This window comes from Stenella coeruleoalba (assembly GCF_951394435.1).
Source record: "Stenella coeruleoalba genome assembly, chromosome: 3".
In the NCBI taxonomy this organism is placed as follows: domain Eukaryota; kingdom Metazoa; phylum Chordata; class Mammalia; order Artiodactyla; family Delphinidae; genus Stenella; species Stenella coeruleoalba.
The window spans coordinates 118,803,841-118,827,199 of NC_137148.1; the positions used below are offsets into that span (position 1 = coordinate 118,803,841).

The window sequence follows — 23,359 nt, forward strand, 5'->3', positions numbered from 1 at the left end:
GATGCCAAGCAGTGCCCGCCCGCCCACCCGCCCGCCCTGCTCACAAAGGCAGGTCTGTCTGGAGCTGAGCAGGGCAGGCCCACGGGGAGGACTGGCGCTCCGCACCATGCCCTGTCCTTAAGGAAATGGACAGATCTAGTCCAGTGTCGGGGAGAGGGTATTCCCCTCATGAAATACCTCCTCTCAGACTCGGTAGAGAGGCCGCGGATATGTGAAAGGAAAGTGCTCTGGATGCCTGGACCCACAAGGGCTGTGAATGCAGCCTGTCGCCACCCAAATCCAATCAGATTAAATCCTCCTGGATTCAGTAAGCCTCCATCTAATCCTTTGCCCCTGAATCAGTCAAAAATGTTTAGCTTTGCTCTGAAAACTGGCTCCATTTCCTAGTTAACACATGTAAGAGGAGACGCGGCCACTGAACATCCTGCATTTGCCCAGCGATTGTGATTTGCCGTATCACCTTGAGGAGACTGCTCTTGGCTTCACTGTCCCCGTTCACTTAATTGAGCCACACCTACTAAGGGCCTGTTAAGCACAGGGACCTGACAAGACACAACGAGGGAATAAAGGTGGAGTTGAGGTCAAAGGCATGAGCTCTGAAGTCTGGCTTCCTGGGTTTAAATCCAGAGGGTCAATTCACCTCTCTGAGCAGCAGTTACTTGACCTGTAAAGTGAGGCCAGTGATAGCACCCACCCCACCCATTCATCATGAGGGTGCAAGGAGGTAATGCAGGTAAAAGCACTTAGCACAGCACCTGGCACATCTGAAGCATCTCATCGTTTTAGCTATTATTTTGTTGTTCGATTGTTCAAGATAAATAAGACAAGTTCCCTGTCCTTGATGGAGGATGAGAAGCTGAATCGTGAGCAAGACAGACTGTGATAAATGCTGTGATGAAGGTGCCAAAGGCTGGAGGGAGAAGCGGTCCAGGAGGATTTAGTGGAAGCTGTGGCAGAGGAACAGGATAGCTTGAACAAAGGCCTGGGCATGGGCAGGTAGAGGTGGTCTGGTCTCAGCCTGAGTGACTGGTGCCGTTGTGGGGGCAGGGGGGTGCCTGCAGGATGTGCAGGACCGTGCATGTAGTTTGGAGTCACACCATCAAGGACCCCCTAATGATGCCGTCCTAAAGAGTGTAGACTTTTATCTGCAAGCAGTGGGGAACCAGTGGAGAATTTTGAGAAGGGAATTGGGAAGATGCGTCTGGTAACATTTTATAGGAAAATCTTGGTGGGGCTGGGGGAGGGCTGGGCAGAGGCAGAGCAGAGGCTGAAGGACACTTGCTGTGTGTTTCCATCTCAGAAAAATTCATCAGTCTTCAAGTCCTTGCTTTTTTTTTTTTTCCCCCTGTGGTACATGGGCCTCTCACTGTTGTGGCCCCTCCCGTTGCGGAGCACAGGCTCTGGACGCGCAGCCTCAGCGGCCATGCCTCACGGGCCCAGCCGCTCCACAGCATGTGGGATCTTCCCAGACTGGGGCACGAACCCGTGTCCCCTGCGTCGGCAGGCAGACTCTCAACCACTGTGCCACCAGGGAAGCCCTTCAAGTCCTTGCTTAATCTTCATCTTCTTGACTTGACTGCAAGCTCGTGTAGGACAGGGGCCGTGTGCTTCCTTCACACACCTGTACCCCCAGCACAATCCCCAGTGCTTCATAAATAGTTGTTGAATTGAAATAGACAAAAGATGTGAAACTAGAGCTGTGAGAGTAGAAGGGAGGGAATGGGTCTAAAGTCACATGGGGAGATTGGTTCAAGATGGCAGAGTAGAAGGATGTGCACTCACTCCCTCTTGCGAGAGCACTGGAATCACAACTAACTGCTGAACAATCATCAACGGGAAGACACTGGAACTCACCAAAAAAGATACCCCACATGCAAAGACAAAGGAGAAGCCACAATGAGATGGGAGGAGGGGCGCAATCACAATAAAATCAAATCCCATAACTGCTGGGTGGGTGACTCACAAACCAGAGAACACTTAATACCACAGAAGTCCACCCACTGGAGTGAAGGTTCTGAGCCCCACGTCAGGCTTCCCAACCTGGGGGTCCGGCAACGGGAGGAGGAATTCCTAGAGAATCAGACTTTGAAGGCTAGCGGGATTTGATTGCAGGACTTCGACAGGACTGAGGGAAACAGAGACTCCGCTCTTGGAGGGCACACACAAAGTAGTGTGCACATCAGGACCCAGGGGAAGGAGCAGTGACCCCATAGGAGACTGAACCAGACCTACCTGCTAGTGTTGGAGGGTCTCCTGCGGAGGTGGGAGGTGGCTCTGTTTCACCGTGGGGACAAGGATACTGGCAACAGAAGTTCTGGGAAGTACTCCTTGGTGTGAGCCCTCCCAGGGTCTGCATTAGCCCCACCAAAGAGCCAGGTAGACTCCAGTGTTGCGTTGCCTCAGGCCAAACAACCAACAGGGAGGGAACCCCGCCCCACCCATCAGCAGACAAGCAGATTAAAGTTTCACTGAGCTCTGCCCACCAGAGCAACACCCAGCTCTACCCACCACCAGTCCCTCCCATCAGGAAAAGTGCACAAGCCTCTTAGATAGTCTCATCCACCAGAGGGCAGACAGCAGAATCAAGAAGAACTACAGTCCTGCAGCCTGTGGAACAAAAACCACATTCACAGAAAGATAGACAAGATGAAAAGGCAGAGGGCTATGTACCAGATGAAGGAACAAGATAAAACCCCAGAAAAACAACTAAATTAGGGTGGAGATAGGCAACTTTCCAGAAAAAGAATTCAGAATAATGCTAGTGAAGATGATCCAGGACCACGGAAAAAGAATGGAGGCAAAGATCGAGAAGATGCAAGAAATGTTTAAGAAAGACCTAGAAGAATTAACGAACAAACAAACAGAGGTGAACTATACAATAACTGAAATGAAAAATACACTGGAAGGAATCAATAGCTGAATAACTGAGGCAGAAGAATGGATAAGTGACCTGGAAGACAGAATGGTAGAATTCACTGCTGCAGAACAGAATAAAGAAAAAAGAATGAAAAGAAATGAAGACAGCCTAAGAGACCTCAGGGACAACATTAAATGCAACAACATTCACATTATAGGGGTCCCAGAAGGAGAAGAGAGAGGTAAAGGACCTGAGAAAATATTTGAAGAGATTATAGTTGAAAACTTCCCTAACATGGGAAAGGAAACAGCCACCCAAGTCCAGGAAGCGCAGAGAGTCCCATGCAGGACAAACCCAAGGAGAAACATGCCGAGACACATAGTAATCAAATAAAAATTAAAGACAGAAAAATTATTGAGAGCAACAAGGGAAAAATGACAAATAACATACAAGGGAACGCCCATAAGGTTAACAGCTGATTTCTCAGCATAAACTCTATAAGCCAGAAGGGAGTGGCATGATATATTTAAAGTGATGAAAGGGAAGAACCTACAACCAAGATTACTCTACCCAGCAAGGATCTCATTCAGATTCAATGGAGAAATCAAAAGCTTTACAGACAAGCAAAAGCTAAGAGAATTCAGCACCATCAAACCAGCTCCACAACAAATGCTAAAGGAACTTCTCTAAGTGGGAAACACAGGACAAGAAAAGGACCTACAAAAACAAACCCATAACAATTAAGAAAATGGTCATAGGAACATACATATCGATAATTACCTTAAACGTGAATGGATTAAATGCTCCAACCAAAAAACACAGGCTCGCTGAATGGAGACAAAAACAAGACTCATATATATGCTGTCTACAAGAGACCCACTTCAGACCTAGGGACACATACAGACTGGAAGTGAGGGGATGGAAAAAGATATTCCATGCAAATGGAAATCAAAAGAAAGCTGGAGTAGCAATACTCATATCAGATAAAATAGACTTTAAAATAAAGAATGTCACAAGAGGCAAGGAGGGACACTACATAGTGATGAAGGGATCAATCCAAGAAGAAGATATAACAATTATAAATATATATGCACCCAACATAGGAGCACCTCAAAACATAAGGCAACTGCTAACAGCTGTAAAAGAGGAAATCCACAGTAACACAATAATAGTGGGGGACTTTAACACCTCACATACACCAATGGACAGATCATCCAAACAGAAAATAGGGAAACACAAGCTTTAAATGATATAATAGACCAGATAGATTTAATTGATATTTATAGGACATTCCATCCAAAAACAGCAGATTACACTTTCTTCTCAAATGCACATAGAACATTCTCCAGGTTAGATCACATCTTGGGTCACAAATCAAGCCTTGGTAAATTTAAGAAAATTGAAATCATATCAAGCATCTTTTCTGACCACAACACTATGAGATTAGAAATCAGTTACAGGGAAAAAAAACGTAAAAAACACAAACACGTGGAGGCTAAACAATATGTTATTAAACAACCAAGAGATCACTGAAGTAATCAAAGAGGAAATCAAAAAATACCTAGAGGCAACTTACAATGAAAACACGGCGATCCAAAACATATGGAATGCAACAAAAGCAGTTCTAAGAGAGAAGTTTATAGCAATACTAGCCTACCTCAAGAAACAAGAAAAATCTCAAATAAACAATCTAACCTTACACCTAAAGGAACTAGAGAAAGAAGAACAAACAAAACCGAAAGTTAGTAGAAGGAAAGAAATAAAGATCAGAGCAGAAATAAATGAAACAGAAAGAAAACAATAGCAAAGATCAATAAAACTAAAAGCTGGTTTTTTGAGAAGATAAACAGAATAGATAAGCCAGTTGCCAGACTCATCAAGAAAAAGAGGGTGAGGACTCAAATCAATAAAATTAGAAATGAAAAGGGAGAAGTTACAACAGACACCGCAGATATACAAAGCATCCTAAGAGACTACTACAGGCAGCTCTATGCCAATAAAATGGACAACCTGGAAGAAATGGACAAATTCTTAGAAGGTATAACCTTCCAAGACTGAACCAGGAAGAAATAGAAAATATGAACAGACCAATCACAAGCACTGAAATTGAAACTGTGATTAAAAATCTTCCAACAAACAAAAGTCTAGGACCAGGTGGCTTCACAGGTGAATTCTATCAAACATTTAGAGAAGAGCTAACACCCATCCTTCTCAAACTCTTCCAAAAAATTGCAGAGGAAGGAACACTCCCAAACTCATTGTATGAGGCCACCATCACCCTGATACCAAAACCAGACAAAGATACTACAAAAAAAGAAAATTACAGACCAATATCACTGATGATCAGTGCACAGAAATCTACTGCATTCCTCTACACAAATGATGAAAAATCTGAAAGAGAAATTAAGGAAACACTCCCACTTACCACTGCAACAGAAAGAATAAAATACCTAGGAATAAACCTACCTAAGGAGACAAAAGACCTGTATGCAGAAAACTGTAATACACTGATGAAAGAAATTAAAAATGATACAAACAGATGGAGAGATATACCATGTTCTTGGATTGGAATAATTAATGTTGTGAAAATGACTATACTACCCAAAGCAATCTTCAGATTCAGTGTAATCCCTGTCAAATTACCAATGGCATTTTTTACAGAACTAGAACAAAAAAATCTTAAAATTTGTATGGAGACACAAAAGACCCCAAATAGCCAAAGTAGTCTTGAGAAAGAAAATTGGAGCTGGAGGAATCAGGCTCCTGGACTTCAGACTATACTACAAAGCTACAGTAATCAAGACAGTTTGGTACTGGCACAAAAACAGAAATATAGATCAATGGAATAGGATAGAAAGCCCAGAGATAAACCCACACACATATGGTCAACTTATCTTTGATAAAGGAGGCAAGGATATACAATGGAGAAAAGACAGCCTCTTGAATAAGTGGTGCTAGGAAAACTGGACAGCTACATGTAAAAGAATGAAATTAGAACACTCCCTAACACCATACACAAAAATAAACTCAATGGATTAAAGACCTAAATGTAAGGCCAGACGCTATAAAACTCTTAGAGGAAAACATAGGAAGAACACTCCATGTCATAAATCACAGCAAGATCTTTTTTGAACCACCTCCTAGAGAAATGGAAATACAAACAAAAATAAACAAATGGGACCTAATGAAACTTAAAAGCTTTTGCACAGCAAAGGAAACCATAAACAAGACGAAAAGACAACCCTCAGAATGGGAGAATATATTTGCAAATGAAGCAACTGACAAAGGGTTAATCTCCAAAATTTACAAGCAGCTCATGCAGCTCAATATCAAAAAAACAAACAACCCAATCCAAAAATGGGCAGAAGACCTAAATAGACATTTCTCCAAAGAAGACATACAGATAGTCAAGAAGCACATGAAAAGCTGCTCAGCATCACTAATTATTAGAGAAATGCAAATCAAAACTACAGTGAGGTATTGTATTCACACCAGTTAGAATGGGCATTATCAGAAAATCTACAAACAACAAATGCTGGAGAGGGTGTGGAGAAAAGGGAACCCTCTTGCACTGTTGGTGGGAATGTAAATTGATGTAGCCACTATGGAGAACAGTATGGTGGTTCCTTAAAAAACTAAAAATGACCCAGCAATCCCACTACTGGGCATATACCCAGAGAAAACCGTAATTCGAAAAGACACATGCACCCCAGTGTTCATTGAAGCAGTATTTACAATAGCCAGGCCATGGAAGCAACCTAAATGCCCATCGACAGATGAATGGATAAAGAAGATGTGGTACATATGTACAATGGAATGTTACTCAGCCGTAAAAGGGAACAAACTTGGGTCATTTGTAGAGACGTGGATGCATCTAGAGACTGTCATACAGAATGAAGTAAGTCAGAAAAGAAAAACAAATATCGTATATTAACGCATATATGTGGAACCTAGAAAAATGGTACAGATGAACTGGTTTGCCTGGCAGAAATAGAGACACAGATGTGGACACCAAGGGGGGAAAGTGGCGGGTGGTGGTGGTGGTGTGATGAATTGGGAGATTGGAATTGACATGTGTACACTGATGTGTATAAAATGGTTAACTAATAAGAACCAGCTGTATAAAAAACTAAAATAAAATTCAAAAATGCAAAAAAAACCCCGTACACAATAACCTTAGCTATTTAAAAACGCATAGGAGAGATTATATTAAGAAAATATACAGGGCTTCTCTGGTGGCCCAGTGGTTAAGAATCTGCCTGCCAACGCAAGGGACACGGGTTCGAGCCCTGGTCTGGGAAGATTCCACATGCTGCCGAGCAGCTAAGCTTGTGTGCCACAACTACTGAGCCTGCGCTCTAGAACCCACGAGCCACAACTCCGGAAGCCTGTGCACCTAGAGCCTGTGTTCCGCAACAAGAGAAGCCACTTCAGTGAGAAGCCCGTGCACCACAGCGAAGAGTAGCTCCCACTCACCACAGCTAGAGAAAGCCTGCACGCAGCAATGAAGACCCAACACAGCCAAAAATTAAAAAATAAATAAAATAAATAATTAGAAAAATATATAGGGACATGGGTTCGTGCTCTGGTCCGGGAAGATCCCACATGCCACTGAGCAGCTAGGCCCGTGAGCCATGGCCGCTGAGCCTGCGCGTCCGGAGCCTGTGCTCCGCAACGGGAGAGGCCACAACAGTGAGAGGCCACGTACAGCAAAAACAAAATATATATATATATATATATTTATATATATATACCAATTGCTAATGATGATCTTCACTAGGATTCTGGGTGAGTTCTTTTTCTTCATTTAAATTTTCTGTATATCACAATACTGCTCTAATAAGTATGCATTACCCTATAGTCAAATTATATTACTTAAAACTTGATTCATGCAGTTTTGTTAATGCAAGAAGTTGAAACTATATAAAACCAGCAGAAAGTCTGGAAGATGCCAAAATATTGTCTATACTTTTTTGTATTTTTAGTTTTCTATCAATATATAGAATATGTATTTCTTCTATAGTGGCTGCCACAGCAGTTTCAGTAAATGTCTATGAATGAATGAATGAATGAATGAATAAATAAATAAAGTCACTTGGGGAGGAACATGAAGAGGATTTGGCAAATGCTAGGAACTCAACAAAGGAATAGTCAGAGATAGCTCAGGGCGCGGGTGGGGAGGATGGGGGAATGCATGGGAGAATGGACAGAACCAGAAGCCCGATCAGCAGGGCAGGTGCCGAGCGCACTGTGGAGTGGGCTGCATCCCGGGTGAGAGACACCATCCGTACAGAGCGGAGTGTGAAGCGGGACCTGAAAGTGGGACTCTGGAGAGAAGCCAGAGTTGGAAGCAGATGCGGGAGGGTCGGGGCCAAGGGGAGAGAGGGGATATTCAAGGGAGAACGACCTGAAGAGAGAGGCGGACAGAGGCAGTCGCCCTGGGGGACACCCCACATTCTTAGAGACCCCCAATGCAGCCGGTGATCTCAAAGGAGATGTCACGGGAGACTAGAGGCCCCAAGGTATAGGACCACATAATTCAGAGGGGAAACTGGCTCTGGGCCATGCTGCCCAAAGCTGCTAAGAGGCTAACCAGAAAAGGAAAACGGAAGCCATAGCCTTGAGATTGGTCTCGCAGCGTTGCTGTTCTAATCACTTCTCCGCACGGCCACCCAGTCCCTCTTCTAAAGGAAGACGTGCGCTCTTCCATTATCAGAAACCTTCCATTTCTTTCCACTTCCCAGACATTAAGGCCCTAAGTCCTTAGCAGAGGATTTCCATGACCCCGTATCTTGTCTGAAAACCTTACCTTCCACCCTGTCCTTCCCCATCGCAGCCACGTGGGGCCCTCCCCTCCTTGTTGCTTGTCCAGGGCTTCATGAGTTGCTTCATGCTACTCCCTCAGCCTGGAAGGCCCTTCCCTTCCAGTCTCTATCAGCTAAAATTCTTATCCTTCAAGGCCTACATCACATTTTATATCCACTGCAAAGCCTTCCCTCATCTCTCCAGTAATAAACGTCCTTCCTTCCTTCCTTCAAGGACCCATGGTGCGGTGCTTTGCCTAGCAATACTTTGATTCCTTCTAAGATTCCATCCAGTTGTTGGTTTGTCTCTCCCCTCCACTGGCTTATGACATCATGAGAGCAGAAGACATATCTTGTCTTTGAATCTCTCCTAGTGTGATCTCCACCGACACCCTCAAACCATAGGAAGAAACGAATACCTAAGGGCAGTAGATGCTGGTAGTTCTACCACTTCCAGTGATTTACTTGGAAATTACAGGGTCTCAGAGTTATTCGACTTCAAGGCTTTGACCTGCAATTAAAATCTTGGCCCAGCATTGGGTTACCTTACAATCAGACGTGGTATCTGTGATCCCCAGAGCCATTTCGATATTGAGAATACACTATTACACATACATTAAGATTTTTCTGAACATTTCCCATATTTAGACAAAAATGGAAAAACTTGGCCTGGTCATCAGAAGTGCTTTATCACATGTGCTCCCCTGATGGAGGTTTAGAGAAATCCCTACACAATTCCACCAGGATCATAAACATTTCAAGAGCCATGAATTAGGAGGAGAAAGGTTCCCAACACTCAATTTACAAACTCAGAAAGCATCTGTTCATTTAATCATCTATCATCTTCTTCAGCCCCTCCGAATAGGCTCTGACAGTATTTAGATGAAATGAATATACTGACTTATTTTGCGACAGCTTGCTGTTTGTAAGGAAAACATATATTCAATAAATATATTCAACAGGGTTCAGTGAGCACCTACTATGTGCCAGTAGTGTGTCTTTGTTAAACTGTACGATAGATGAGTCAGGTTAATTCTTTCTGTGGTCTGTGTTTTAGGGGTTAGATATTTTCTGTTTTATTATATAAAACTGAGAGCAATTTAGAACTATTGTAGATAGTCCTGCATTTTTTTGGTTTGCTTTGTTTTTATCTTAGGATAGACAGTTATAAAACACAGCTGGCAAAATGGAAAGAAAAGGTACATTCCTTATGCAGCTGTGAACAACAGAATTTAAATATATCTCTAATCTCACAGACCTGGTTCTTGGCAAGGAAGGGAAACTGAGTTCATTGTTTTTTTAACACTTTAGACTTCACACTCACACACGTGTGCGCGTGCATACACAGAGGGTAAAAGGGCAATATAGCCAGAGGGTATGTTGAGTGATTTTTCAATTCATTTTCCTCAGATCCTGCAGTGTAGGTCGGGAGGGAGTTTCCCAAAGCACTGAACTTGTGAGGAAAGTCTTCCTCTACCTTCATAATAATAGAAATCACCATCTCCTGAGCATTTGTTCCATGCTGGACAGATGCTAGAAGAGCTTTACCTGTTTTGCCTCATTACATCCTCTGAGGTATGTGCCATTTACACACAGAAACTGAGGCTCCGAACAGTGAACCAGCTGAAGGTCGTATAGCTGCTTAGGGATAGCATTGGAATTTAAATCTAGTTGTCTAACTTCAGGGCCCACATTTTAGCCACAACTGGGATTTTCCTTAACCCACCTCCACGGTGGCAGAATTGCAACAAAAACATACTTGAGAGGTGACAAGTGACCAGGCCTGGGAAAATGTGGAACATTCCAGATGACATCTCCCCATCCTTTAAGTGATTCTGAAGGACAGATGCAAGCAATGTGGTTGGCCTACCCAAAAGAGCCCTAAAAATAGATGTCTTTCTCTCTTTTGTATTTCAATATATAATGTTCTTTCCTCCTTAATAGTAATAGAGCTATGTTTAAATGTTTTTTATGGCATTATTAATAATGGTGACAATGAACTGAATATCCAATAACAGAGGACTCATTAGATTATAGAGGAATACACTGCCACCATTAAAAATTCTGTTTTAGAAGAATATTAATTGGAATGGAGAATGCCCATGATATGTTGCTAAATGAAAAAGTAGACGTCTGCGAAGACAGTATGACCCCATTTTTGTTTCTCACGCACACAGGCAGGTAAGGAGACAGACACACAAATACAGACATACGTAAACACAGGAAAAGAACTGGAGGGGACCAATATTATCAGTATTTTAACTGTGATTATCTGTGGATGATGGGTAGATTTTAATTCTCTTAAATTGTATTTTCTAGAATGACTTAAATTTCCTATAATGATATAAATTACTTATCTAAAAATAAAATTTTAAGTAATGCATACTCATTAACTCAACAACTTCATTATACAAAGTTTTTGAGAATCCACTATGTACCAGACTTTGTGAATTCAAAACATGAAAAGGAAAACCAAAAAACAGAAAAAGAAAACAAAGTTACTCATATCCCTGTTCTACTGGCATTTTGGATGATATCCTTGAGGTCGTTTTCTGTGCCGCTTTTAAACAATGGTGACCAAAGCAGACAGCCACCAAGCCCTGGGACGAAGTCAGGAGTCCTGCCAATGGAGGCCGACCAGCCTCTGGGCCGTGACTCGGCTGCTTCTACCACCAAACATCATTTCCTTTCCCTCTAAGCCACAGCTCCATCATCAGTAAAAAGGATTAAGAGTGTTACCTACCTCAACAGGCTTTCGGAGGATTAAATGAGTTACAAGTAAAGCGCCTTGAAGTACACAACAAACAGTAACTATTATTACTGTTATTCTATGTAGAATGGCTACCCTGCTGTTCTGTTTTGTTTTCTATCTCCTTTCTTCCAAAGAGTATAACATAGCCGTATTTCTCTTGGAGAGCAGGGACCCCTGTTTAGGTCATTCAGGCATATAAAGTCACCTTTGAGTTTTGCATGTAGATCAGATCACTTAGACAAAGCCATTCAACCTCACATCCCAGGCAAAGTTGTAATGCATAGAGAGAGCTGACGTGGCTTAAAGAGAAACCAGAATATTTCTACACCTTTCAGAAACTCTCGGGAGCCAATGTTGGACAAAGTTCTTACTTAATTCTGTGTGGAAACCTAACACACGTGGCTAGGTATAGGCATTAGGGTAGGTAAACTCTTGCTTATTCTGACCAAGTCCATGACTTGGGGGCTTGGTGTTCTGTTCTGTCTTAGTAGCTCTGTTCTTTGAGCTCTTTGGAAGCAAGATGCTTAGCAGCCCGCTAATTCCTGGAAGAGACAGCCTGTTTCTAGCTGTGGCCCTGCCTCGCTCTAGCCTCTGCCCCGATCATCTCCTTTCTGCATGACTCCCGGGCCTCCCAACTCAGACCCTTGCCTTCCCTCCACCCCTCTTAGAGTTAAATCTCCACTCAGGATCAAATGAGGATCTTAAAATGTCCGCTGCTGTGTGCCGCCTCTAATTCGAATCCCCCAGTGGCTTTCAGTGCGTTCAGAATAAAGCCCCAACTCTCTGCATGAGTCCAGGCTGTGCATGGTCTTGTCCTTGCACGCCTCTCCTGCCTCATCTTTTTTTTTTCCCCAGCCTCACCTTTCCTCCATTGTCTACTCTACTTGACGTATCCTGGCCTCTGCTGGAGTCTAGAACACACAAACTCTTGCCCACCTCGGGGCCTTAGCGCATGCTCTTCCCTCCACAAAGGATAGTCTACTCTTCACCCCTTCTCTTTGCATACCTGGAGCCCCTTAATCCTTCTGGCCTTTGCTTCTATGTCACCTTCCAGAGGCTTTCCCTTTCTACCCAATTGGTAACAGCTTCTCTTGTTCCAGGACCTTGTTTGTTTCCTTTGTAGATCTTATCACAATTTCTACTTATTTCTTTATTTGTTGGCTTACTTGGCGTGTGTGTGTGTGTGTGTGTGTGTGTGTGCGTGCGTGCGTGCGTGCGTGCGTGTTTGTATATACTCTGTCCCCCACTCTCCTGCCTCATTAGAATGTAAGCTTCTCAAGGGTGGGGACCATGTCTCTCTCTTCATTGTTGTCTCCTTGGGGCAGGACCCCTCATGGAGAAGGTATCCAATACATAGGGACGGAGGGGAGGGAGGGCGTCTCCGAAAAGGGGGATGCTTTTCCAGGCAGCCCAGTTTCCCGTGAATGTGGGCAGTGTGTCCTGCTCAGCCCTAACATTACCGTACAAGTTTAAAAATAAAACCCCTGGGTGGAGTGAGAAGCCTTTAAAGAGGATGGGGGAGAGATAATGAGAAACAGGAGCTGGCCAACACAGGCCCAGCAGGATGTGGGACTGGCCAGGAAGAGAAAGGGACCTTGACTTCAAGAAAATGCTGCAAGAGTCTGATGAAGGTAGGACTCCTCATTAGTCACCAGAGATCTTCCTCTTGGTCTGCAGCAGATGAAAAGACTTTAAAGTCACCAATTCAGGATATGCTTCCATCCTAGAGCAAGACATGTTTAGAGTTTTTTTTTTTTTTTTTAAGAGCTATTCTTTATAGTTCCTGAAACAGAGGCCTCCACACCCCACATCTGACTGCCATGCTGTCAGCAGAAGCGGGAAAGGCGAGAGGTTACAGGGAGGCGATGAAGCCTGCTTTGGCTCACCCTCCCCCTGACCTTCCCCAGGGCCCATTCCAGCGTGGGATCCGAACCTCCCACCACAGTAGGGTCCCGGCCAGACATCCCAAGGTGTAGCCGCCCTCCACAATCTTGGCTCAGTTCTGGGACAACGCAAGGCGGGGAGGGTCAGGTCAGTGGGTTGCTAGAAACAACTTGGACATCGCCTTGGAAACGCTCTCCCCCAACTCGCGCTGTGTGCATTTGGACCCATCCTGAACCAGCTGTGTGTTAAATCCTCTGGCCGCAGTGGGAGGTAGGGAGGCATCTGCGGAAGGTCAGAGTGTGTCAGGAAGGGGTCCACCTCCATGATGGGAGACCATCGATCTTCAGGCCTTAGTGAAAGGTCTGATGACCCAGGAGAGCCACGGGCTGAAAATCCATACTCTGGGCCTGGTCTCCGTGGTGCAAGAATGGGCTGGACCGAGGGTTAGGGCTGCCAGCATCCCCTCCTCCAGACTATGACCTGGACCCCTTCCCGTAATCCATCTCTCTGTGCCGCTCCGAAAGCCAAGTGATGTGCTCATGGTCACCTAGTGCAGGGGAATATTTGCAAACCTCTGCAACATTGATCACCGCTGGGTTTTTCCATATTCCCCACTATGTGATGGTCAGGAGGGCCACAGAGGAATGGGAAGGAAATTAGCAAGTACGGAGAGAGACAGCTGGAGCTGTCCACGTCCCCTTAATAACCTCCACAACCCCCTCTCGAGAGGAACTCTTGCAGAGAAGGAAAACAAAGCACAGAGAGGACAAGTTCTTTACCCACAGTCACTCAGGAGGGTGGGGCAGGGCATCTGGCGGCCTGAATGTAGAATAACTGTGCAGTTCACAGCCTACAGCAGGCCGTCAAGTTCGCCCTGCAGTCAGACTTCAAATAATTTAAACTCAAAGCCCAGGGTCAGGGGACACGGAGCAAAAGTTTGAAGGACTCCATGCCCCTAGGAACGGCGCGCCCCCTGGAGGGGTGGGAATCCCAAAGCCTTTTAAGGAATTGTGCTAAGGAGCCTCGCGGAAGTCAAGGCTTCTTTACTTGTTTGTTGCAAACGCCTGCAGCTTAAAACTGCCGAACAGGGAGGCTCGTCTGCTCTGTGCTTGAACTCTTTAAGGGGGCTGTTGCTTTCTTGGCTAGTTCTAGGTTCCTGACATGTGGATTTTAAGTGCTGAAAGAGCATAGGGTGATAATTGTCCCTTGGAACAAAAAAAGACTGACAGGGGAACAGCAGGGCAGCAGGTGACCTTCATGTTCCAAGGTCATTTTTTTTTTAATTTTTCTAATAGGAATTTTAGTAATAATGATTTTTGTAAAAAACAAAAAACAAAATGATAACACAGAGTGCACACACAAGCACCACAAAAGCCTAACACAAGATCATTTTTTTCAGTTCAAATGCATTCTTAGGAAAGCTTCCAGAAAACCTTAGCCAGACTGCGAAGATTATCAGTAGCAATAATATTTATTTATTTATTTATTGAGGCTGTGTTGGGTCTTCATAGCTGTGTGCAGGCTTTCTCTGGTTGCGCCGAGCGGGGTGGGGGTGGGGGCTACTCTTTGTTGCGGAGCACGGGCTCTAGCCGCGTGGGCTTCAGTAGTTGTGGCACGAGGGCTCAGTAGTTGTGGCTCACGGGCTCTAGAACGCAGGCTCAGTAGTTGTGGATCACGGGCTTAGTTGCTCCACGGCACGTGGGATCTTCCCAGACCGGGGCTTGAACCCATGTCCCCTGCATTGGCAGGTGGATTCTTAACCACTGCACCACCAGGGAAGCCCAATAATTAATATTTTAATGAGCAAACACTGTGTGCTATGCATTATGTAGTAAAACATTTTTGTCTCACTGAAGTCTTCAGTCAGCCCTATGAGGGAGTAACGGCTAATGCTGATAATATAACACTTACACTCTCTCAGACTTCACCTGTATGAACTCACAGAGTACCGTCAACAGCCCTAGGGTATGGGCGCCGTTATTATGTCTCTTTTACAGAAGTGGAGAGGTTACGGAACTTGGCCAGGGCTGTGCAGCTATTGTGTGTCAGAGCCAGAATTCAAACCCAAGCGGTCCTGCCCCAACCATTATACCCCCTAGCATCACGCCCCGCAGACTGTCACTCTGAAATAGGAAAAGGATGCTGAGAGAGACAGGGCAGAAGTGGAGCCGTCAGGAGAATTCTTGGTCTCCCGTGTCAGCTCTCTTTCCAAGGAACTTAGGACACTGCCTCCCGAGCCCTCAGCAGGGATCCCAGGACTGACCTGGGAGAACGGCAGCAAGTTCTGTGAGGCCAGCGGAGTGGGGATTTTATCCTTGTGAAGAAACCATCCTGAAGCTGACCTGAATCTCTGCCCCTAGAAACATCCCCATTAGCATTTCAAACACGAAAAACCAGTGGAGGCTTAAGGAGGAACATTTTGCTCCTTTAACGTAAACACCACCCTAGCACTAAAGGCCAAGAAGCCGGGGCCAAGCCAGCCTGGGACCCTGGACCAGGGACGCGCTCTCCCAGGGCTGCAGCTTGCCGTGTGGACTCCGAGGAGGGACTCTGAAGTACTCATTCTCCGCTGTCCTCCAGGTGCCATTTCTAAATTCTGACGAAGATTCTGAGGAAGGACAAGCGCAGCCTGGTTTTGTAGCAGCGCTTTGTGTCCCGGAGGTACTGGGGCAGCACTGTGCGTGCACTGATTTATCAGTGCAGACGCTGTTTCCGCTCCTGTGGGACCTGGTGGCAAAGGCGAGGATGAGCGGCTCCACCCACCTCCCTGGGTGCGAGGGTTGGAACGCGCCGGATCGATGTCTCCCTTCTGGGTGCCTGACATCACTTGTTTGCCTTTGATGTCCATCAGCCAACAGAAGTTATTCATCTTTGAGCATGAATAATACAACGAGGCTGGATTTTTCCAGGCTCCCGAAGCGAGTTCTCTGAAGAGCTGAGATTGCGCACACTAGACCAGAGCAGCCGATGCTAAGTATGGGGTCCTGGGCACTGTGAGGGGCCTGCCCACTTGAGTCAGGGTCGGGGACCCCGACGCGCACTTGTCGGTGCTGCTTTCAGACGTAACGTGCCCCTTTCTAGAGCTGTGAGGAGCGACAGAGGCTGGGGGGGTCCCACTGCTGTCCTTGGTCTTGGCTTTCCCACTCCCAAGATTGAACCAGTCGCTCATTCACTCATTCATTGGATCAACATTTACTGAGCACCTACTATGTGCCTAGGCTCTGTCCTAGGCCCTGGGGATATAGCAGGGAACCAGACAGATGAGGTCCTCCCCTCCTGAGGCTTACGTTCTAGGGGGGAGAATGAATCATAGCAAACTTTAAAAATTGACAAGATGACTACAGACTGGCGTGAGTGCCATGAAGGACACAGAGGTAGGAGAGGGAATAACAGGAGAGAAAGCCTCTTCAAGGAGTTGACAAGAGGTCTGCTATGTGAAGAACTGTGGGGAAAGCACTCCAGGCAGATGGAACAGCAACTGCAAAGTCCCAGAGGCAGGAAAGGGCGTGGAACAGCAGAGGAATGGAAGAGAGGCTGGTGGGGCTAGAGCCAGTGGGCGATGTGAGAGAAGTGGGAGGATCTCGCTCCCCACGAGGCCCCCTGGCTGCTCTCACCTTCCTGAAAGTCCCTTCTCTTCTCCAAAGTGTGTTCCACTTGCCCCAAGGACTCATCCTTGCTAAGCCAAGTCCAGTCCCTCTGCTGGAAGGAAATTCTTTGTTTGTTTGTTTGTTTGCGGTACCGGGCCTCTCACTGCTGTGGCCTCTCCCGCTGCGGAGCACAGGCTCCGGACGCGCAGGCTCAGCGGCCATGGCTCACGGGCCCAGCCGCTCTGCGGCACGTGGGATCTTCCCAGACCGGGGCACGAACCCGTGTCCCCTGCATCGGCAGGCGGACTCTCAACCACTGCGCCACCAGGGAAGCCCAGGAAGGGAATTCTTTTTGTGGCCGGCAGGGCATATGGCAAAGGCGTGGCGTTCAGTTTGACGTCAGGACTCACTCATGGGTTATGCCGACAACCGCTGGCGTCGATGTGGAGTTTCCCAGTGATGGGAATGGGGTGTGCGTCTCTGGTAGCAGGGGCACAGGAGAGGGCTGCAAACCCCAAGGTGGACTTCCCACAGCTGAGGGCCCACCTTGCTGCTGCTTGTGTGAAATCACGAATAAGGCAAATTTTGGCGTCAAGTTCTTTGCGCTCCTCCTTTATACTCTCTGCCTCTTTTCAGACCTGTCTCTGCCCACGTTCACCCCTGGTGCCTCAGGGGGTCTGCCTGGGCTTCTTGCCCCTGCCTCTTTCCCCTTCACAGCTTGAATCTTATGCTGAATAATTGGCCTGCTGACGGCTGGCCCTCTCCCATAGCTTCAGGCGAAGTTCAGCAGGCAAAGGAGAGGTTATAGTCACAAGGCCTCTCTGTGTCCTTCAAATGATACCAAAGAAGGGGCCACCTGGTCAACCCCAGTCTGAGCCTGGCCTGGCTGCCAAGTTCACAAATTAACCTCATCAGCAGGAGACAGCTGTCCCTATTTAAACCCTTTCCAGTGGGGCCGTGACCAACACCTAGAACATGCCCAGCTGAGGGGGACTGCGCTAGAACACTATTTGGGAAGTGGCCTGGAACTTTATTCCTTAATCATGACACAGCCAACCCTAGATTTGTGAGCTCAGGAAGCCTGCTGTCTTGCTTCAGGGCTGACCCACTGCTGAACCGCGCCAGCAACTTGTTTGTCCTTTGTTGAACTCAGAGTTTACCCTATAGAGGATCTCCTCCTTCTCTGGCTTTCGGTGGCTCTCAGCAAAGGACCGAAATGCTCAGTGTGGCCACTGTGGTCCAGCCCACATCTGCCCCTTTGATGCCAACTTGCCCCCCTGCTTCCCTGCCTTCCAGCTACACTGGCCTCCCCTCCACTCCTTGGTGAAGCCACACTTTTTACACCATGTGACCTTTGCTCGTGCTCTCCCTCCACCTGAAACATTCAGCCCTCACCCATCTGACCCCTGCTCATGCTCCAGATCTCAGCCCAAGCATCCCCTCCCCGCCGAAGCTTTTCCAGAGCCCCTGACTGGGTCCAGCACTCTGCCCTGTGCCTGCAGGGGGAGTTCCTGCACGATGGATGTCGGTGGACCCGCCTAGCCTCTACCTTTCATGAAAGTAGGGACTGGTGGTCCCAGGCCCGGTGGCCTGCTCCTGGCACGCAGGAGGGGCCCCATGAATGAGCTGCATGACCTGAACTGGTCAGGGATGGCCTCCAGTGTGCCCATCCTGGTCTCCACTCTCTTTCTCTTTCTGCTCCTGCCTCCTTTGTTCTTTGCTTTCCCTTCCCTGCTTCCTCTTCATCCTTTCCATTCATTCCTTCTTCCTTCCTGGGCCTTGGGCCTACCTGTGGCTCCCAAGAACACTATTTAAGCCAACAGAAAAGCACTCAGAATTAAAGAAGTTGCCACAGCTTGGCAGAATGTGTGGGCTTCACCTAGATCAGCCCAGACCCAGGGCCTAGAGGGGGAATCTCATTCCTACTGTAGCCGTTTCCTAAGGCCGCTGTAACAAGTATCACAGACTGGGTGGCTTACACAACAGAAATTTCTTGTCTCACAGTTCTGGAGGCCAGAAGTTCAAAATCACGGCGTCTGCAGGGTTGGTTTCTCCTGAGGGCTTTGAGGGGAGGATCTGGCCCAGGCCTTTCTCCTTGACTTGTAGATGGCCATCTTCTCCCTGTGTCTTGTCACATCATCTTCCCTCTGTATATGTCACTGTGTCTCAATTTCCCCTTTTTAAAAGGTCACCAGTCATACTGGATTAGGACCCACCCTAATGATCTCTGATAACCAGGCTTCCCTGGTGGCGCAGTGGTTAAGAATCCGCCTGCCAATGCAGGGGACACGGGTTCGATCCCTGGTCCAGGAAGATCCCACAGGCTGTGGAGCAACTAAGCCCGTGCGCCACAACTACTGAAGCCCGCGTGCCTAGAGCCTGTGCTCTGCAGCAAGAGAGGCCACCGCAATGAGAAGCCCGTGCATGGCAACGAAGAGTAACCCCTACTCGCCGCAACTAGAGACAGCCCGCAGGCAGCAATGAAGACCCAACGCAGCCAAAAATAAACAAATAAATAAATAAATTTATAAACAAAACAAAACAAAGCTGGATGACCTCTGTCAGGACACTATCTCCAAATAAGCTCACATTCTGAAATCCTGGAGGTTAGGAGTTCCACATATGAATTTGAGGGGGAAACACAATTTAACCCATAACAGCTACCTTCTACCCACCCATTGACCACACCCTTTTTGACTTATTGAATGAGATAAAAATAGGGAACCACAGGGACACATCATCTTCTGAAGAAATTATATGGGAGTCGCGGGATGGGGGAGGACAAGATAGGAATGTGAAGGGGAGAAAGACACCCAAGAGTGAGAAAGGAGGGTTGAACTGACAGAGAAGCTAAAACTATGTTCATAGCCTCGCCCAGGGGTTCCGTGGCTGTGCTCTGGGGATCTGCGGGGCCTGGGTTCATATCTCAGATCTGCCACATACTGGCAGTGGGGCCTTTCCCCTCCCTTGTCAAATGTGATAATAATGGCACCTAACTTACCGGATGGTTGTGAAGGGCTTAGTACTGTGCCCAGCACATGGTAACTCAGTACGCAGTAGGCGGGCTGTCGCTGTTATTACCAGCTGTGGAGGTCTAGCCTAAGTTAAATGGTGGTCCAGGAAGAAGCTGTGACAGAGAAGAGGCTAATTGCCACTGATTCAGGCCCCGTGACTCTGTTCTCATGAACAGCAATGAAGACAAGGGAACTGGAGCAACGGTCAGCCCGAGGCTTCTTCAGCTGTAGCCTGTGGACCAAAGGTATCAGAACCAGCTGGGCCCCAGCCAGGAGATGCAGAATCCTGGGCCCCTCATGAACCCGGCTACTTCAGGACTTGTGTGGGTAGGTCCCAGGAACCTGAAGTTTAAAACATCTTTTTAATTAACTTATTTTTTGAAGTATAGTTGATTTATAATGTGTTAATTTCTGCTGTACAACAAAGTGATTCAGCTATACATAGACATACATTTAAAAATATTCTTTTCCATTATAGTTTATCACAGGGTATTGAATATAGTTTCCTGTGCTATATAGTAGGACCTTGTTGTTTATCCATTTTATATGTAATAGTTTGCACCTGCTAACCCCAAACTCCCACTCTGTCCCTCCCTCCTCTTCCCCTGGGCAACCACACGTCTGTTCTCTATGAACCTGGTGTTTTAAAGAAGCTCCCGTGTGATTCTCATGCACATTAAAGTCTGAAAACACCTGGGCCAGACCACAGGTTCTGGAGCGGCAGAGATGAGTCTTGTCCATCAGTAACCCCCAGATCTACACAGCCCTGGTGTGAGGTAGGCACACTCTCACAGCTGTTCCTATGGCCAGCATTCCTCGGCTGAAGTCAGAGAGGTGGACTTGAGCAATTATGCGTAAAACAAATCTCTGTGTGTCATGTTTTAAATGTTCAATTTAGAGAAATTGCATTGGCAAATCAAGCCTTTTACATCACTATAAACTTCACTGAGCCCAGATACTACGTTCTGGATTGCCCATTCCTCCTCTCTCCACGGCTGGAGTCACCTAGTCTTGACCTCGGGCTTAGCTCAAGATGACCTCTGACTTTAGGCTAGAGGGGTGTCAGGATATCTGGCCCAGCACCCTTGCTGTGTCCGTCTCTGTACCATTTCCTCTCTTCTTGGGCACCGTCCACTGCCTGCGGCAGGAAGGCCTGAGGCCCACCTTGTCCCCCAGGGCCTGCGTTCATGTCTTGTTCCCAAACACCGAGCCCCAAAGGTCATGGGTCCTCAAGGCTGAGGTTCTGTCCCCAGGCCAATGTAGGGTTCTGCTGTCTTCTTGGCAAAGCTTCCAAATTCTGGTCTACTTTCTGGGGCCTTCAGATCTCATCTGTTGCTGAAGTCCATCTGTCACCAAACTCCACCTGCCTGTCAGGACACCTCCAGTGGTCCCCCAAATCATAGACGGCATACTGGTTAGCAGCACAGCCTGGGTGTAAGCCTGGCTCTGCAGTTTGGTAACTGTGTGACTGTAGGCAAATGGCCCAGCCCACCGAGCTCAATTCCTGCAGCCGTGACAGCCCTACTTCACAGGGTTGTTACGAGAATCCGGCGAGGTCACACACGTAAAGTCAGGCACAGTGCCTGGCTCATATAAGGGCTCAAGAAACGCTGGCCACCAGCACAGAAGCTCCTCGATTCTGAAAGCTGGGAAATGCAAGCAAAACTCCACACCAAGGAAAAGCACCTCCAGCTGCCCAGAAGGTGGCACTGGTGGTCACTCAGAGAGTCACTTTGGACCTTGGAACAAATGGACTTGTGAGCAGCCTTTTCAGAACTGACCTTTCAATGACAATAATAATAGTAATAACAGTAACAACAAGAAATACTTAGGTTTTACTCATTATAAACCAGGCACTGAGCTAAGACTATTACTCATTTGATCCTTTCAGTAATGAGGCTGGTACTTTATTACCCCATTTTACAGATGAGGAGACTGAGGCACAAGGTCACAGGACTAGTAAGTGTCAGAGTCTGAACTGAACCCCAGCTTCTTCCTGGCTGCAGAATCTATGTACTTAACCACTATTCTGCTGCCTCTCTTAAGTAGTAACATTTAGGAATCAAAATAATTACTGTTGGGCTTCCCTGCTGGCGCAGTGGTTAATCCACCCGCCGACGCGGGGGACCCAGTTCGAGCCCTCGTCCAGGAAGATCCCGCATGCTGCGGAGCAACTAAGCCCGTGCACCACAAGTACTGAGCCTGCACTCTAGAACCCACGAGCCACAACTACTGAAGCCAGTGCGCCTAGAGCCCGTGCTCCACAAAAAGAGAAGCCATACCAACAATGAGAAGCCCGCGTGCCGCAACGAAGAGTAGCCTCTGCTCACCACAACTAGAGAAAGCCCGTGCGCAGCAACAAAGACCCAAGGCAGACAAAAAAAAAAAAAAGACTTTGCGCTCCCAATGCAGGGGGCCTGGGTTCGATCCCTGGTCAGGGAACTAGAGCCCACATGCATGCCACAGCTAAGAGTTTGCATGCCACAACTAAGGAGCCCGGGAGCTGCAACTAAGACCCAGGGCAACCAAAAAATATATATTATAGTAATAATAATAATTACTATTCCCTCCCTCCCTCTTCTCTCGCTATAGGCCACTGGCCCAGATGCTTGTCCTTGTTCCTCTACCTTGGACTCCTTTACCTCCCAGCTGAGTTGGACATCCTATCAGCCCAGGTTCATTCTCTGCTACCTGCCCCCCCAGGTAAGTCCTCACCTTTCTCTATGGCTGAATGGGCTGGATCCAGTCCCATCTTTAGGTGGGACACCTTAACAGTACTTGATGAACTTGACGAGTGAATCCTTTCTTAAGGAAAAACAGTCATTCACGTACAATTTCTGTGTCCTGGATAGTTGTTAGATTGACCTAAAACAGGGTATGTCTGTAGCACGACTGATTGCAGATTATTTTTCCAGTAGCTTAAATCAAGGAGTATTGCATTAGCCAAGTAATGCCTATTGGATGAGGTGGAAGGGGTGTGTCTTCCCCTCTGTATGGTCTCTGACTGCTGGAAGCTGGCACAGGGGGGCCAGCAGCTCCATGACCTGTAATAGTTTATTCAGGGTCCACATAACGCACGTCAGCAGAGTGAGTGAGCACATCTCTGTCCTGGCATCAGACATCCCTTTGCTAGGTGTAGATAGAACGCATGGATGTCTGTCCACTGTCACCGTGGAAATATCATCCTCAGAGTTGGTGCTACCTGCCTGTGAAATCAAACCATTTTAATTAACTGGATACTGCTTCCTTAAATCCTTTTTGGAACCTGGCAAGCCCTATATGTGTATGTGCACACCAGATTTGGGAGGAAGTTTACAAGTAACTCAACGTCTTGTCCCTTAGTTTTTCATGTATTAACTTTGTTTTTGATGAAGTACTGCATTTACAAATCCATTTCCTCATGCTAAAAAGGTAGAATCAACAGAAGACAGTCAGGTACGTGATCTCAAAAGGGGAATTTC

General features: G+C 46.8%; 2 protein-coding genes across 8 annotated transcripts in view; one reads left to right on the forward strand and one right to left on the reverse strand.

Annotated features, from left to right (window-relative positions):
- Positions 1–23,359, forward strand: part of LOC307183733 (uncharacterized protein) — a 355,278-nt gene that overhangs the window by 302,441 nt on the left and 29,478 nt on the right. For all 6 annotated transcript variants that reach the window (XR_013827575.1, XR_013827576.1, XM_079916673.1 and 3 more), the window contains one exon: positions 22,491–22,601. Coding sequence is in view for 4 of the 6 variants with exons in the window: in XM_079916673.1 (XP_079772799.1) it covers positions 22,491–22,601 (111 nt within the window). In the remaining 2 variants the exon portion in view is untranslated. The remainder of the gene's footprint in view (positions 1–22,490; positions 22,602–23,359) is intronic.
- Positions 1–23,359, reverse strand: part of FGF1 (fibroblast growth factor 1) — a 103,011-nt gene that overhangs the window by 68,070 nt on the left and 11,582 nt on the right. The gene's annotated exons all lie outside the window — the stretch shown is intronic.